This window comes from Thunnus thynnus, chromosome 1 (assembly GCF_963924715.1).
Source record: "Thunnus thynnus chromosome 1, fThuThy2.1, whole genome shotgun sequence".
Taxonomy (NCBI): Eukaryota; Metazoa; Chordata; class Actinopteri; order Scombriformes; family Scombridae; genus Thunnus; species Thunnus thynnus.
Genome location: NC_089517.1, coordinates 20300538 through 20318742, shown reverse-complemented (window position 1 = coordinate 20318742; position 18205 = coordinate 20300538). Strand labels below are relative to the sequence as shown.

Here is an 18205-nt window from a genome sequence, read left to right as displayed (position 1 = left end):
TTGAATGCACCTTTCATTTGTTTAGCTACCTTCAAGAACAAAGGGTAAAAAATTACAAAATTTTCTCTTCAAGAAGGTGATTAATGGGGCACTGACAGTAGATCTTATCTTACCTAATTTTCTGGCCACAGCTGTTACGTCTTTTTACTTGCATAATTCTACTAATTTGCCCTTGGTTGAACATTAAGTTCAAACTTCAAGCGCTAGCTCTCCCTACAGAGTCCCCGATTGAAATTCAGACCACGGCAAGAGCAACTCTCTGCATGGCTATATTTAGGTAGAGCGGTTTCCAGTCATAAATCCATAACACAAAGAAGACTCCTGTCTGTCTCTGCTACCTGAGAGGCTAGAGAAAACATTTGGATGATGGACTTAACTGGCCTGACTGGACAGAAAGACACATACTGTCTCTCCTTACTATGTGTTTATTATAGGATGAATATGTATGACCACTGGAAATGCTAACTTCCTCGTCTGTCCTTAGACCATGTGAAAAGATGATGTTGATGAAGTTCCTGGTATCAAAAAATACCAAAAAAATAAAAAGCAATGCTACTGCAGTTTTAGTGCTACCGTGCCTTTATTGGTGCTACAGTTCAGTGTGACAATGAGGTGGAAATGGAAATATGAGTCAGGCATAGGTAGTAGTTGTATCATTGTATCAGTGAAGGTAATTTTCTTGCTCTCTTGATAAGAGTTTTACAGTCAAAAAGGATAAGTGTTAGTGTGGGGGTGACTGTGGAATATTCCTCTTTATCAAAGACGGGGTCTTTGTGTCAGTGCTTCAGCAGCTTCATGAGAAAATCATGATATAACTGACCATTTTATTTTATGAACCACTTGTTGATAGAAAATAGGCTTTTTTGCAAAGTCCCTAAATACTGTAAGTTCAGTCATCCTATAAATCCTACAAAATCTGCAAATAATGCTTCATTTGAATAAATACTAAGGTCCATTTTTGAATAATTCATGTGTTTTTCAGTAAGTGTTATCATTCTCAAGGAATGAAATCAACCATGAACTGGGCAGTAACTTCCCCAGCCTTTTTGTGCATGGTGTTTAGTCTTTGAAACTGGCACCGTCGCACAGCCATCGAGCAAAGTGGAAAAGAGACAGTTAAAACAAAAAACAAATAATACCCAGAGGAACACGCAATGGAACAACTGCTCCAAAGATTTCCGGAAGAATTCATGGACAAGTTGGAAAATTTCAAGAAAGACTTTAAAGTATTCCAGACTGAAATGAAAGAAGCCTTTACTGATCTGAGTTTTAATGTGAAAGAACTTAAAGAAGAGCTCAAGAATACCAGAGAACAGGTGGATGAGGCAGAGGAGAGACTAGGTATGTGTGAAGAAAGAGAGACAATCCAATCAAGGGCAACTGGACTTGGTTGTAGATACTTGAAGATGTTTCACCTCTCATCCAAGGGGCTTCTTCAGTTCTCACTGACTGGTGGGGAGTCCCTGGTATTTAACCTCAGTGGGGTCGTTATCAAGGTCATTGATACCCCTTGGTTTGTTAGTGCTCCTGGCTGTTGGATTCACCTGAGGCCAAGTGTAAACAACAGTCATTGGAGTTGTCACATAAGGCCAAATGTGAATGGTTGTTAAGTCTCCTGGGAAAGGATGAAAGGACAGCATGTAGGTGGGGAATAAATGGTGATGTAGACCTCCTCCTCTGTTGAGGGATGGTTTCTCTACTAGTCAGTTGCCACTAGTTAGAACTGAGGAAGCCCCTTTGGATGAGAGGCAAAACGTCTTCAAGTATCTGCAACCAAGTCGAGTTGCCTTCAACCCTCCTTGGATAACCATGACCTGGATTATGAAGAATCTTCATAGACATCTATTGAGAAATCAGCAAGACATGGCCGATAAGATGGACTATTTAGAGACCAAATCACAACAAAACTCAATCAGGATATGTGTAAGAAGGAGTTGAGGGAGATGACATAGTTGAATTTGTGAAAGGATTTTCAAACTTGGAATAGGTCAAGACCAGCTAAAGATAACTTGAGCACACTGCTCCTCTCCTATGCATGCAAGTAGCCGAATGCAGGAGCCACAAGACAATAGGTGTTGAAAAGTGCCTGGGGAAAAAAAGAAATTTTACTTTGACTAAAGGTGCAACAGGAAAGAAAAACCCTGTATCCCATTCAAAAATATGTTCAGGAAATGCAGGTGGAATATAATATTCCCAGCTAAACTGAAAGTGTTTGGAAAAGATGGTGTGGATATCTATGAAGATGCCTATGCTGCAGGACAGGCCCTGGGTTACAAGGTCCCAAGTACATATGTGAGTGATTTGGAAGAGAAACTACAGAAAACAGACTTTTTGACAACCAAAGGGGAGCGGTGGCGGTAAAAGAAAGAGGAAAGACATGACAGGAAGGACTCCGCCTGTACTTGCAGAATTGCCCAGCCACAGGCTAAGCTGTTCAATAGAATTGAATTTAAGTGACTGCTAAGACCTGGCCTTTATTTGGACTTCATAACATGCACATCTATAACAGAGATAAAAATGGGCCGTGGACCATGAAGTGTATAAGTAGCCAACAGATCTACACTGGTGTATGAATTTGGAGAAGAGTGAATATGAAACTAAGGTACCTGTAGTGGTTTTGAAAATATCAAATATAGTTAAGACATTGACTGGAGTTGCACCAGTAAGTTTGAGTAGATGATAAAATAGCTCTAACTTACAGTTTCTTTTTTTGTTATTGCTATGATTGTGTGTTCCACTGTTTTCTCTTTCTCTTTTTCCGTTTTTTTTTAAATTTTATGTTAAAAATGTAACCTCTAAAACCATTTACCCCATCTTTAGTCATCTCTTCTCTTATCTTCCTATATATACATATCTAGTACTACACCTAAGTGAGTAAAAATTTCCTTTCTATTATTTATTTTTCTATCTATTTGTTGATTAATTTATTTAAAGGTTTCCCTTTTTTGTGTAATGGAAGATGTTGAGAATTAAAGGTAAGGGTTACTGCATCTATTATCTTATACTATGTAATATATGAGAGGAAATTAGTTAACCGAGGGGATGGATCAAAGTAGGCTCATCTGATACACTCATCAGCCATGTGTTGCAAATGATTTTGTTTTTCTTCAAGGGACGGGTACCAATTTTTCAAGGACCCTAGTATCCATCTGATTTGTTATACATGGAAAAGCTACCCATGGGAGATGGTAGGAGCAATGGAGTTCAGGTTAAATTTTTTCTTTTTTTTCCTTTCCTTTTTTTTTTTCCTTTTTCTTGTTTGTTAAAGTTGGTCTTCACAAGGGGAAGTTACGAGATTTGGCTCAGGGATGTGGTCAGCAGGAAAGGAAATCAAGAGCAGATAGCTATACTAAATTGCTGTGTTTGGAAGGGAAGGCCATGGTTTTTATCTAAGGGGATAAGACAAGATGATAAGAAAGTTACGCCCGTCAATGATGACAGACTTTAAAGTAGCCTCACTTAATGTGAACGGATTAAACAGTCCGATTAAAAGAAAAAAAATTTATTAAAATTAAAAAGGGAGGGGGGTAATATAATGTTTCTTCAAGAAACCAACTTATCAAAAGAGGAACACTTAAAACTAGAACAACTTACTGCTGCCCAGGTCTTTTCCTCATCTTATTGATCTGCAAAGTGAAGAGTTGCAATATTAATTTGAAAAAACATCCTATTCTATGTTGGGAAAATTATTGCAGATAAGGATGAGAGACATATTTTAGTTAGAGGTAAAATAGAGGAGATAGAAAAAACACTGTTAAACATATATAATCCACCAGAGCAGGGACCAGAATTAATGGCCAAAATTATAGCATTGATTACTTCAGAGGCAAAGGGGACAACAATAATTAGTGGAGATCTAAACTTGATTATGGATCCGAAGTTAGACTGTCAATATAATATAAAACATAAATCAGAGAAAACATCAGTACTGTTAAAGAGGGGAAAAACAGAAATTGGCATCATAGATGTTTGGATGAATTATATCCCAATGAAAGAGACCATACGTACTACTCAAAAGCCCATAATAAATATTCAAGACGATTATTTTTTATGTATAAATCAGATTTAGAAAAAGTAAAACAATGGCTTTGTTTCCAGTAGAATTCTGGGGGATAATGTCAGAAGAACCTTGAATGTAATAGAAAACTCTTCAAAGGCAAAACAACAAATGCTTTCAAACTTTAGATGCAGAAAAAGAGTTTGATAAGGTCTCCTGGTCTTTTATATTTGAGGTGTGTCAAAAATTCTAATTCAATGACAAATTTATCCGTTGGTTAAAAATTATGTATAATACACCAAAGGCAAGAATACAAGCAAATGGTATAATCTCGGATCCCTTCAATTTCTTTCGGGGAACATGGCAGGGAGACCCTCTCCCCCCTCTAATTTTTATTTTGGCAATGGAACCATTTGCAAAGAAAATAAGACACAATTCTAAAATACAAGGATTGGTACTTAGACCTGAAGAGCACAAACTAACAATGTATGCAGATGACTTGATCCTTTACCTAACATATCACAATTGCTGGAGGAGATAAAACATTATAGCATAGTGACTGTCTACAAACTAAATATGGGTAAATAAGAAGCAATGGTAGTTGAGCCAATAAATATAATCTAAAATGGGTCCATAATAAACTGAAATATTTAGAGGTGACCATCTGTCATATAAGATACATCAAAATAATTTCAGGGCTTTGGAGATCCAAATGAAACAAGATTTAAAAAAAAAAAAAAATGGATACTGATCCCATTAACAATAACAGGGAGAATTGAGATTATTAAAACATATTTTTACCAAGATTTATATTTTTAATTCAAACCTTGCCAATTCATATACCAAATCTTTAATCAATGGGATAAAATGTTTAATAAATTTATTTGGGGAGAAAGGAAACCTTGTATTAAACCTAAAACGATCAAATCAACTTAACTACAAAGAGGACTGGCTCTTCCAAATTTAATAAACTTTTACTATGTCACTTTAATTAAACCATCTGGTTATGTAACTATTCAATGGCAAAGTGGAAAGAAATGGAAATTCAACAAATTTGTAAATATTGGAACATGTATTTATCTGCTAAAATGACTACTTAGGATATAAAATTGAAAATACATGTGTAAAAAAATACAATAATGGCCTGAATAAAAGTCACAAAACCAAAGGATATTCAAAAGGATATTATATTTATGGGAGAGATTGCAATGGACAGGGAATTTAAACCAATTTTGAATGAATGACAACAATTTTAAAAACTGGGCAAGTAAAGGCTTGACCTGATATAATCAGATAGTTTCAGATAAAGGAATAGATACTTTTGAGAATTCATTCATCAAAATTATATAGCCTACCAAAATTTCATAAATATTTACAAATGAAGAGTTACCTTGTAAAAGAAATAGGATTAAATAAAACGGTGAAGGAGATACACCAAAAAACATACTAGATCAGATTTATCACACAGTGTAGGAACTGCAGGAACTGAATTTCATTATATCACCAGAAATATGGAAGGACATAAGTGGCAATACATGGAAAACCACAAGTTCATTAATTTTGAGAGACTACTCTTGGAAAATTGAACTATGTACCTTTAAAACATCTGTTATTCAACCAAAACTCTACAGAGGCAACACCAAGTTGCTGGCAAAGATTTCGGGAAGTAGAAGCCAACCACACCCATACCCATATCCCACACCCATGTATTCTTTTCCTGGACAGTTTTGCAACAATATTGGACTGAAATAAGTGAAATAATTTTTCACACGCTCCTTTTCAGCCCAAGCAGTTATTGCTTGGTAAAACACTACAGCCATTCTCTCAGCAAACTGATAAGTATCTCTTTAGAATTTTAAGAGCAGCTGCATTTAAGCAGATAACAAAAAATGGCTGAAACCAGCGGCACCACAACTAAGATAACAGAAGGACACAATTAACGGAATCTGTAAAATAAAGATTAGAAATCTAGCTAAACTGTTTGATATGTGATGGAAGAGGATACAGAAAACAAAAATTATACAAAAAACTGTATACTTTAAGATATTCCCTGAGCCAAACCTATTTTTTAAATTTTGCTACTTAAACTTCTTAATCACATGTATTACTACTACTCGTGTTTTTTCTTTCTCCTCGTAGTTCTTTCTTTAATCTTTCCTACTTTGAGATGTTGGGATCATGGGGTGGATGGGGGGTGGGGGGTATACAGTAGTTATTATAAAGTTGTTTGATGTTACTTTTTCCTTTTTTTGGAGAAGTAACTACTGTAAGGCATCACAATTAATAAATAAAGAGTATAAAAAAAGAAAAGAAAAAGAAAAAAGAAACTGGCAACAATCAACAATGTGTATCCAGCTGTTGGCTGTGAAATATTTTCCATTGTTTATATGCACAGTGAGAATGTGTTTCTAAAAGGCTGCTTTGAGTTACCACAATATGCTTTTATTTTATTCTCAGGATGTTTAGAAGGGTGGTTTTCAAGTAATCCGTACTGTTTACTATTCACTTGTTTCATGTGGTCATCATAAAAAAAACAAGGTTCACAAGTTCAGTCAGATTTCAAAACTTGAACGGATGCAAATGTGATTTTAACGACCTCTGATTTGATGATGTTGGTGTTTCCCCACTTTTCCCCCACTGTCTCTCCACACTAACATAATCAAATAATACTGTAATACTGTGGCATGGCTAAGCCCTTCATGCCCTTTAGCAGAGGGAATCAAGCAGGTCTGTTGCCAGCTTTTGCCCGTTACGCAATATTTATACATGAGCAGATATCCAAGGAGCTCTAAGATGTTTGGCAGTCCCCGTGTTCATACACTCACAAGAGACAGCTGGTCTGTGATGCAGAAAGGGGGACTAATACGACGAGTTTGCGTATTGTTTTGTAAAAAAAATGCCAGTACAGACAGAACCTCTTTTCTGGACTCCTTCCACCCAGGGTGACATAGACAGCTGAGAGCTGTGTGTTCAGCTTTTAACACCGATCAATGTGCTCTCTGCTGAACTTGACAGATCAATAGACTGCCAGCACAGCAGGCCCCTGGGAAGGAAACCAACATCACAGCAGTGTCACTGTTGATCCTCTTAACAATGACAAACAGTGAAACCCGAGTATGACAAGGAGCCCATTTTCAACTATCTCATGTTCCTGTTTAAAAGCCTAATTAACTGTTTTGAGTGGATATGAGAGTGCGTGGTGGGTGAGTAAGCACATTCATTCTGTGATTTGAGGAAAGCGTAGTTGGGTAGAAAGCCATTACATCTTTGATATGGCACTTAATTTTCAGTAACATTTATTCAAAACCAAACTTATGCCAATAATGAACAATCCAAAGTCAATAATTTGACAATTCAGATAACACAGTATCACCCTTCAACATTATTACAAATAGAACATTTTGATCCATGCAGTTTATCTACAGTATTTAAACTATATTCAGTGAGTGGCCAGCAGTATTACTGGTGTTATAAATCTTTTTTCAAAGGAACCCTGGCCTGGCTTGAAATGTCATATCTTGTTTTTTTTGTGGTGTGAAAGCAAGAGATTTCATGGGGCATACATTTATTTACAAAAGGAATGCCCATTTTACACACTTTTCCAGCCATGGTCTTGTTTCCACAGTTTCTCCTAGGGTGTGAAATAGTGAAGAGATTTTACCTCTCAGTCCTCCCTCTCTGCCTGATGGTGAATGCAGATCAACACAGATCTCTTAAAGTACATCCCAGACAAAGTTATGATCAGGAGGTTGAAAGAACTTGTTTTCATTTTTGATTTTTTATCCAGGAAAGGTTTGAAGGCAAAGGCCAAGTGATATCAAAGGCCAGAACATGCAGCAGGAAGCTCTTCAACTTCTCAGCCTATGGCAATATACATAATTCTTCTGTCATGGTTGATAAGAGTGAGCAATTCATATCAACCATAATGTGTTTTCTAAAATATCTGTTAGGTACAACACAGAATATGTCCAGAGAGAAGCCAAACAAACACGTATTCATATTATATATTTTCTGTTCTGTAGCTGTACGATACATCTTCACCCAATCTGCTCCATGCTGTCCTCCACAGTGTCCCATTGCAGTCCCACAGCTGTATGTTTTTCTCCAAATGAGAGGAATCCCTCTGGTCTATATGAGTTAATGCACAATATGCAGCTGAGAAGAGTACAAGCCAAGCACACACTGTATATGCTGTCAGTGAAATGTAAACTTTGAGAAGACTTCCACCATCTGTGGAGACGTTACACTGAACCTCTTAGCTTTATGGGATTATATAATGTTATATAACTTCTTTAAACACGGGCACAGCTCATGTCACAGACCTGATACTGTCTCAAAGAGGAAGAGAACATGTCACTATTTAGCTAACCTGATTTGTGAAATGCATGAGTATTTTTTAAGAAAGCATGAATGCTCAATCTTTAGAACAGAGGGATTAAAAGATGACCTGAGGTCTGTCACTTCATGTGAAATCTTTTTATATGCAGATGACTGCAGTACTGGTTTCCCATAATAATGAAAGCATAATTGAAAGTATGGTGAGTGCAGAACTTCTTAATGTTAGTAGGTGGATGACTGAAAACAAGCTGTCACTCCATTTAGGAAAAACAGAATCCATATTGTTTGGGTCAAAGATAAAATTGATAAGGTCCCCTGGTTTTAATGTTGTTGTTGGTGACACTGTGCTTGCAGAGAAGGCGTCAGTCCTTGACTGTGTTCTGGATAACCTAATGTCAGGAGTGGGCCTGGCTGAAAAGGTTCTCACCAAAGGTCAATCAAAGAACACACTTCTTAGCTGGAATTTCAAAATTTCTGGACAGGAAAGCAATGGTGACCCTGGCAGGAGCTCTTGTCCATCCTTATTTTGACTATGTCTGCTGTTCATGGTACAATGGCCTAACTTCATACCTTAAAAACAGACTTCTCAAAACAAGTTAGTTAGGGTTATTCTGAATCTCCCCATGAGAGCTCACCTTGACCCTCGAAAGTACAGGAAAGAGTCCCTCAGATTGAGTTATTCATTGCACATAAGATGGTGCATATTGCTGTTGCTCAATATCTAAAAGAATATTTCATCCAGGCGAGTGATATTCACAGCTATTCCACTAGAGGCAGTTCCACTGATTTTGTTTCTCCCACATTTAGGAGTACCCTGGGGAAGGAAACTTCTCTGTACATGGCAGTAAATCTATGAAATAGATTGCCAAGAAATCTTAAAATCATAAGCAGCTTGGGAGGTTTCAAGCTGGTGTTTAAGAATTGGCTCAGAGGTTTTTTTACAGTAGGATATTATATCTGATAATAGGGTGTCTTTATTTTATTTTCTTGGTTGTGTATTGATGTAGCTTATTTATTTTAATTATTATGTACAGACCCAGACTTGTATATAATCTGCCGAGGGGGCTCTGAAGTAATGTTGATATATTGATGTATTTATTTCTGATGTACAGAATTTGAATTACTTTTATGAACTGTGTGGCAAGTAGGGCCAGGCATTGTTCAACAAAGCACTGAGGTAGAAACTGATGTTGTTAATACAATGAAAACCTTGCTCAGTGATAATGAAGGCACCATTGTATTGTATTGTGTTATTGTTTTGATTAATGTCTTTGTGTCACTCTTGCAATGTCAGATCTGCCATCTTGACCCCTCCCCTGCACACCCCCCATCCCCAAAGGGACCACAATGGAAATAACCCTTAGGGCTTTATTGTATTATCCTGACTTTTCCTTTGATGTAAGCACTCAATGCCCTGGCAGAGCTGGTGTTTTTAAAATGAAATTGTCATATAAAATCAATCAATCAACAAGCAATACATTTTTTAGAATTTACCTACTGTTGTGGATTCGGTTGCCATCAGCTTCAGGCAAGACTAAAGGATTGATTTCTTTCTCTATTTTTGTAGGGATCCTGTAATTTAGATAGGAAAACAAGCAGAGTAGCCAGACAGAGAAAGGCTCTCCTCGTGAGGAACACACTTTTACCTTCAAGTAACAATGAGTCATTGCAGCCCCTGTGACCTTCTGTGCTACCACCCCCCCACACCATCCCTCATCACATCAGGATTAATGCTCATCAAGGATTGTTGATTGATTGTTGATTGATAAAACTTGGTTATCTATAAACCAACATTTCTGAAATCTTAGATTAATTACTTAAATCCTACATATGATAAATTGAGCCTTTGCATTGAGAAGTCCCATGTGATTTGGAATGTAACCATTTCTCCATTAACATTAATGTGACAAATCTTTGACCACAAATACACATTTGTGAAGGTCATTACTTACAAAGAAAAGCTTGCCTCACCTGGTATCAATGAATGAATTTCTCAGCTGGCTTTGAGCACCCTCTGCTGATAAATGTTGGGCTTGCAGTTCAGTTTTATGCACCAGTCAAAAATACTGCAAATGTGACAGGACTCCATTATGCTTTGTTATATTTCAGTGCAATGTTAACCTTTGTATGGGCCTATAGTTTGTGATGTGTTGAATGTTGCAGGTGCAAGGGTTCCTGCAAACTCAATACATTTTTATTTATCTCAATCCCATCACAAATGAATAACAAGAAGAAAATTCAAAGAATTGCTCTTGTGGGTCACAGTAAAAAAAAAAAAAAAAGTTTTTTTAATTGCAAAATGGAACTGTACTTGTGTGTGTGCATGCATAATTGCATGTCTGCGCAGTATGTGTGTGGCTGAGTGTGTATATATTAGTTTGAGTGCTGTCTCAAATGCATAACATCCGTCCACTCCTTGGTTATGTTGTTACTTCCTAAGGGTGGCATTTCTTGGTGTGGACAGGTGCCACTGGTATGCCGTGGGCCCGTTGGCAGCATCATCATGTCTGTGCAGCTCAGTGCCAGTCTGTGTGGGCGGCAGGGAAGCCACTTGGAAGAGCTGTGTGAGACAGATGGACATCAGCATTGGCATTTAGCACATGAGGATTCAGTATCTACCGATAAAAAATATATATAATGCTTCATTACAAAAATCAAACAGTCAAGATTTTAAAAGAAAATCCCCTTTGGATAAGATCAGGCAAATTCATGGAAACAAGTATAAGGTGAGATCCACTGAACACTAAATTAATTTCATCTCAGTGAAAAGTCATTGCTGTTTAGGATCATATGAACACTGTTCCATAGGTTTCTACTTGGATGTTCAAAACTGTCTATGAAAATTGGTGTGTGAGTACTCACCTGTGGAAACATGAGAGGTGACTGAGGTGAAGTTGGTTGGTGAAGCTCTATGCTCATTTTGCTGGTCTTGAGTTAGTCCCCGGCCTTCTTTGGCTTCCTCCCCCAGCAACATCTCCAGCAGCAGGCTGTCCATTTTGGCTTCCCCCAACAGCTGTGCTAAGTGCAGAGTCTCCACCATCTGCCAAGCCACACTCTGCAGGGGAGGCAGGATCAGCAGCAGCTCCCCAAACCTTCCCCGCTGCTCACAGGTTGCTTCTTCTAGCAACAGATGGGCCTGAAAACGCAGATGCCGAACCACCTGAGAACTCGCCAGTCCTGGACAGTCTGTGAGACAAAGATAGTGAGACATACAGTATACTGAATAGAAGAGATCACTCTGTAAAGAAAATGAATTACTTAAGTGTAGAGCTTTTATCATAGAAATCATAGAAAATTATCAACATGGACAAAGACTGAAAGAAAGGCAAGATTTTACACATGTATCAGGGTAGCATCTCAAGTTGAAAGAGTCATTTGCAGTTGCCAACATGCCTCTTTAAGACACCTTTTCCACCATAAAGATGATATTTGACAGATTATCTACTCTAGTAATGAGCTTGACAGATTTAGAAATCCTGTTACAGATCTATTCTACACTGTCCTCACATCCAGCATCCAATAGTAATAATACTACAACTTTTTAAGGGGAGGATTGAAAAGATGCTTGATTAATCTTTCTATGAAAATCCCAAGATTATGTTATGGTGATATATGGTATCTTTGCACAGTTTTGGGGCAGAGTTAAATCAATTTGGAAACTCAGTCCTCAGGCCTTTGGTCCCCCAGCCTGCCTCTCCTCCTACTGCAGGTAAATGGACCATTTCTTCCAGCAGGCACCCACCTCTGCCTGAGGTGCCAAGGACTTTACCACATCCTGATATTATTAGAAAGTCTCCCTGAAATATACTGAAACTAGACTGTCCAGACTAAACTACAGATGCAAAGGGCCACGAAAATAAATGGATTCAAGAGAAAACACCAAAAAAGTTATTCTTTTGTCTGGTGCAGCGGATGAAAGTGGCAGAGAAGAAAATACTATCCACTGTCGCCCTCTTTCAGACTTACCTGGGGCAAAGAAAACAATGGCTCTGAGGCAAGCAAACTCTTTGTCTGTGATGTCCAGGTCTCTAAGAGGTTTAACCAGCTCCTCTTGGATTCGGAAAGCCACTCTGGACACCTCTACCTCTGCACCTCTCAGCGGGATCACAAAGTTGTTACCTGCTCAATAAACATGAATATATCAATTCATATAAAAGATATTTGAACTCTGACTCTTTAAGTTTAAAGCTACCTGTATTTGTATATTTCTATATTCACTTTATTTACAAAATATTAAAACATTTGATCCATGCAGTAATTAATATGTAATTGTTCCCCAATGCACATAACTGAATTATAAAATAAAAAAGGACACAACCAGTGGGAAGTTTTACCTAAAAGGATGAGATTGTTGTAAGGTAGGGAGCGTCTCGCCGCCCCTAGAATAAGATGTTCTGCAGAGTGGGTTCTTAACAGGGCCACCTGCACACAGACATACACAAACTTCATTTCATATACAAGCTGTAAAATGCAAATCAACCAAAACATCACTCTGAACTGAGGAATGTAAACACAGTGAAACAAAGCAAAAAGGCAGCTGCTGTTACTTTATTCTACATGAACAAGCATACTGTATGTATGCTGTCTGTATAAGCAGAGCTTTAGGTATTCAGCCCCCTTCGTACCCTGTCATCTATTGGGAGACTACAAAACTCAGGGATGTGTTTTGCCCATTCTACCAGCAGGAGGAGTTGCTGCTTCATGGACTCAAACACATCTTCAACACAGGCCGTCTTCTTGGTGCTGATGTCGAGACTCCTTGGTAAGACCACCACTGGAAACTGAGAGCAGCAAAGCATAATGTGAGTTCACAGTGGGCTCAGGTGATACTGCAATGTGGGAATGAGCTTTAGAGAAGGTGTGTGAGTGTATATGTGGGAAGGGAGATAAATGGGGGGATGAGGAAGGTGATGAGGCTACTGGGTGTATTGGCACTCAGAGAGCTGTGATGGTTAAGGCAAGATAAGACAGGTAGAGGAGGTTTTGTGTGGAATATATAGAAACACGATGTACAGTCATAGCACACTTGTCAATCATATAATTTATTTCTATGTATTCCTTTCACATTCAAAATGGTATATCTGGTTGTTATTATGCATTTGAAGGTAATTGACCATCGGCACACAATCTCAGACCGAGTGGTGCATGCAATTAAATTGGCTATGATTAGATGGGGTCCCTTGGCAATTTTGTCATTTTTAAGGAGTAACTGAATCCAGCCTACAGCTAGAACATCCACAGAATTTAATGGCTACCTGTCTAAAATACAACCTGCATCTCCATCTCTGGTCTTCCAGAAATAGAGGGGGGGATCTCTTGACTGGCCTGTATGAATATGTTTATTTGAGTCACAAGACTTTGTATCTGAGTTATTATGCAATGGCAGGATACCTGGTGCACACTGGCCTCTGCTTGCAGCAGCACATTGATGGACAGAGTGCCCACTGTCTGTCCCTTGGCTCTGTGGCTGCTGATGCAGTCTCTCTCATTCTGAACAGCTGTGGATTAAAGAGAGGAAAGAACCATCAGAGACGTTTCTTGGCTACTTCAGACTTCACTCCTGCACTCCACTTTTTTGCACCTCAGCTGCAAACATGTTCTGAAAGAAACGACCTACTCTTTGCTTCCACAAGGTCTTTCTATCCTCTTTTTACACAGAGGTTGCTGATGCCAACATTTGCCATGCCAAAATGTGCCTGCTTTGCAAATGTGGCAGAAATTAGAGAAAATTCAGTTTTTTTCAGGGGTCTCCTGAAGTCTCCTTCTGTTTGGAGGCTCAAGTGTATCAATTTCAGGATGTAAAATAGTATGGTGCAATTACATGTAACAGTCTTTAATGTGAAATAATTAGGGAGTTGAAGTACATCTTTCACTTATCTGTTTTGTTAAAAACAAAAAGATACCTAAACTTACATTTTATGTTGTATATTGGGTGCAGAAGTACTGTTCTGTGACCAAACAGTAAGAAAAAAGTGACTGGAAATTTTTTTATCTACTCTGCTGATGGGAAGAATCTGCGACTTTTTTATTCTCTTCATCTCATCTGTCTTGTCTCCCATCTTCCTTTTTCATTTAGTCATCTAATCAAAGTTGCCTCCTGATTAGAAAAGAGTAGCAGTGAAAAAAAGAAAGAGAAGAGGGCAGGAAAACCAGCTTTCCATTGCTCTGTACTTAACATGAATTTAAAGTATGTAGTATATGGAAACAAAGTTTTAGAGGATAATAATAAATTCTCTTGCATAGACATGTCTTAAAATGATATATCTTGAGTTGATATTCTGATGACGACAACTTCTTCCATGTGGACTGACAAAAAGTGGGAGTGGATGCAAGGATGTTTGATGGTGCAGATTATGTTTAGTGAGATGTCATCACATAATGATGACTCCTCTATGTAAGTCATTAGAAAAAGACCAATCTGGATGGCCTCAGACTGATTCCAATATGGCTCCACAAAGTCAGACAACAAGACCAAGTATCCAAGTCATCAGTCATCAGAGCTGTCCTCTCACCAACCAATCAGGAGCATATTAATCAAACTAGAGGAGGGTCCCTCTGTGCTTTACTTACATGGTCCTGCATGACAATGTCACAAATTAATCTTCTGTGGAACATCAGTTAAGTCAGGATTTGGAGTAAACAGTTACAGGGAGCACGGGCAGAGGTCAAGTGTAAGAAGACTTGCTGCCTGAGGAGTCTTGTTTAATGCTTTATTTGTGTGTTTCTACCACAGCTGTACTTCTGGTTTAATTTGAATGCAATACTACAGCATGTTATGCAAACCAGGCAAATTAGTGAAGTAAACATTTAAATTAGTAGCCCTGGCCTTCATTTCAGGGGGTTGTGAGCAACATCTTTCCAGAAAGCTGTGGAGCAAATATTTGTTCATGCTCCTCCATGTTAATTATTCATGCGAAGAGACTATTCATGGCTCCTCTGATCTCATCCCTTTCTCCCTGCTTATCTGTGGGAGTCGATGGAAGATAAAACCACTGATATACTAGGTGCACATACATATATAGTATATATGCTTGAAAATATATATCTGTCTGAAAATACAGAAATATTTCTGACCTTCTTTTCTCATTCCAGCCTTGAAACACTTTCGTAGTCTGCAGTAACGACACTGGTTCCTTTTATCTTTGTCCACAATGCATTGCCTGTTGAACCTGAAATATTTGCACAGAATACAGTTTCAGGACAAATGCACATACTGTCAATCCTTTTAAAACAGCTGTGACATACACATATTTGTCAGAAGAAGACACAGTTACATATGTATGTTGAACATTCTGAGGTTTAGGAACTGATCATATTTTATTCTTCAGTATTACATGAAGGGACCTGACTACTCATTACACACTCTGGGACACTGTGTCAATAGCTCAATCAACTGCTCACACAGGGAAGGAAAGGTGCTACAGCTATATCTCACAATTGATTTTGAGTCTTCAGTCATTACATATGTTATTGTTTCCATGCCAGGACTGGTCCCAGTGACCATGACCTTCAAGCTTCTTCGATGATAAGTCTCACCTTACAATAGGTGATAACTTAACACCACAGAATAACTTCTCGTTTTAACTTAAGTGAAGACCTTTTGAAAATTCCCAACATCATCGTCAGTGCTTCCGTCCATCACAAAGAGTTTGATGTAATATGTTGAAGGATATTAAGATGCATATGAATAAAACATATTTGATTCATGATCTGTGGTATTAAGGACGATTTATGATGGAACTCACCTACAGTTGTAAGTGTGGTTGCTGCGAATGCTCCTTCTGAAGAAGCCCTTGCAGCCATCACAGCTGGATGCACCATAATGTTTACCTGTAGCCCTGTCGGCACATATGGAACAGAGAGTCCTACTTCCATCAGGCTGTGGCAGTGCCGAGGTGGGTGCTGACACTGTCGAATCTGTCAATTAAGACAGCAGACACTGCAAAATCCAGACATCTGATAAACTACAGTATACAGTGAAAATGCCTGAGGAAAAGTTTGAATATGAGACAAGTGATAGATAGACATTAGCATTGTAAGGTAGCGAGATACTGTGTGACCTTTAAGACATGAACCCTTTTTATTTGGTTGCTAATGAATAAATAAATATCTCTGAGGCTAATCTAACAAGCCCCACAAGCATCTCAGACAGATCACATAGCTGAAAGAACATCAGCTTTGTTAGGAGCAGACAGCCACCTTGACAGAGACCATCATTCAAGATCCCTTTCATCAACCAAGGCAGGTAATGAATCTTATTCCACCTCAGTGAACAGAAATAACCTTGTATATGGACAGAACTTTGCAGCAAGCTGTTCATTGTCAACTTATGGCCCCTTAGAAATGGTGATGATAATAAAAACAAGGTTATAGGTAGAGATATCATTGGTCTATGTGAATGCTAGTGCCACAGGCCTCCGAAGAGCACTGCTAGTTATTACACAAGTGGAAGAGGAAACTCCCCATTCAATTAAACCATTTAGAGGGCAGCAGCAAGCCAAAATCCACACTTCTCCTCTGGCTAATTTTACACTGAGCGCTCTGTTTAAATCCAGTCTCCATCTGTTTTGCTCTAAATTGCATCCTGCCAGTGTTTGATTGCTGCAGGATTGTCTCTCTTAAAAGCGCTAACCGTCAAATACATGTTCCCGGTGCAGTGTTCCTGCACTGATGTTCCTACTGCACGGAGCCCAGGCTATAATGTATGTAAATTGCATACTTAGTTTAGGGAGATGAAGCAGCTAGGGATTACAATTTAACAAGGAAAATACTTTCTGTGGTCAAAGATCAGTTAGATTGAATTAAGAGATTAGAATACATTTGCCTCACAGTTATCTGGATTTGAAGAGCGGCCTGTTGGTAAAGCTTCCTCATTTAGCAATGAAGTGGCAAGGAAAGGGTCAGATTCACCTCAGAGCACTAATTATAATGTTGACACAATTCAAGGGAAAATCAGTCCAAATGTAAACTGATGTAGAGCTGATTTATTGATTAGTCAAACCACAAAAAAAATATTGGCAACTATTTTGATAATTGATTAATCATTTAAATTATTTTAAGCAAGAATGCCAAGCATGACCTGTTTCAAGCCTCTCAATTGTAATGATTTGCTACTTTTCTAGGTTTTATATCATTGTAAAGTTTCTTTCTCTCTGTTGATCATTTGAAGACCTCGGACTTGGGTAATTGTGATGGGCCGCAGGTGGATATATATATATATATTTTTTAGATCAAATTATTCCTTGAGGAAATAATAAAACATTAGATCACTGCATTTCTATCTTTGTTCTCTTTCTAATAATAATCACCGCTCCAATTTCAGCATCTTGTAGAGTGACAGCTGATGCCTTTGTTTGTAGAGAGTGATTTAAGTAAAAGTGTTTTCAGTCATACCTGTTGTATTTGTTTGCACTGGTATCACCATCATGTTGGCTAAGACTTCAGTGTCCGTGCTGCATTGAGTGTATTCTAGTTTAAAGATAGTCCCAGTAAGCTTCATGATCCTGATGTAGCTGTACAGTTAGCAGATTTTTTTTAGATTGGTTGATTTGCAAAACTCCACAAAATATATTTACTGTAACTTCCAGATGATTCATCCAGATCTTTTCCTCTTCATGTCAGCTCTCCCAAGTATAGGCCCAATCCCTTTCCTTCTCCAAAGTTGTTGCTCCTTCGGTTTTTTTTTTGTCTTCTTGATCGGCTCTCTGGGTGTTTATCTTCTCTAAAATGTCACCTCTAACATTCTTGTGGTGGTTTGAAAAGCAGCTCCACAATAGTCTGCTTCAGTGACTTCTATGTGCTGAAATTTGGCCCGCTGTCTGTTTGCTTGTTTCTTATCGGTAAAGTAGGGGAGAGTTCAGAGACAAGTAA

General features: G+C 38.2%; 1 protein-coding gene across 2 annotated transcripts; it reads right to left on the bottom strand.

The window, feature by feature from the left end:
- Positions 1-7306: 7306 nt before the first annotated feature.
- Positions 7307-18150, bottom strand: hnf4b (hepatic nuclear factor 4, beta). Of its 2 annotated transcripts, XM_067589407.1 has the most exons (10): positions 17911-18150; positions 17729-17803; positions 16081-16252; positions 15410-15504; positions 13727-13833; positions 12961-13116; positions 12670-12757; positions 12302-12454; positions 11198-11521; positions 7307-10895 (listed from the first exon to the last, which is right to left on the bottom strand). In XM_067589407.1, the coding sequence occupies exons 2-10, from the start codon at positions 17760-17762 to the stop codon at positions 10852-10854; spliced, it is 1173 nt and encodes a 390-aa protein (XP_067445508.1). In that variant the 5' UTR covers positions 17763-17803; positions 17911-18150; the 3' UTR covers positions 7307-10851. The 2 variants fall into 2 exon arrangements, with proteins under 2 accessions (XP_067445508.1, XP_067445498.1); XM_067589397.1 differs by having other exon boundaries at positions 17729-18150.
- Between the last annotated feature and the right edge of the window lie 55 nt (positions 18151-18205).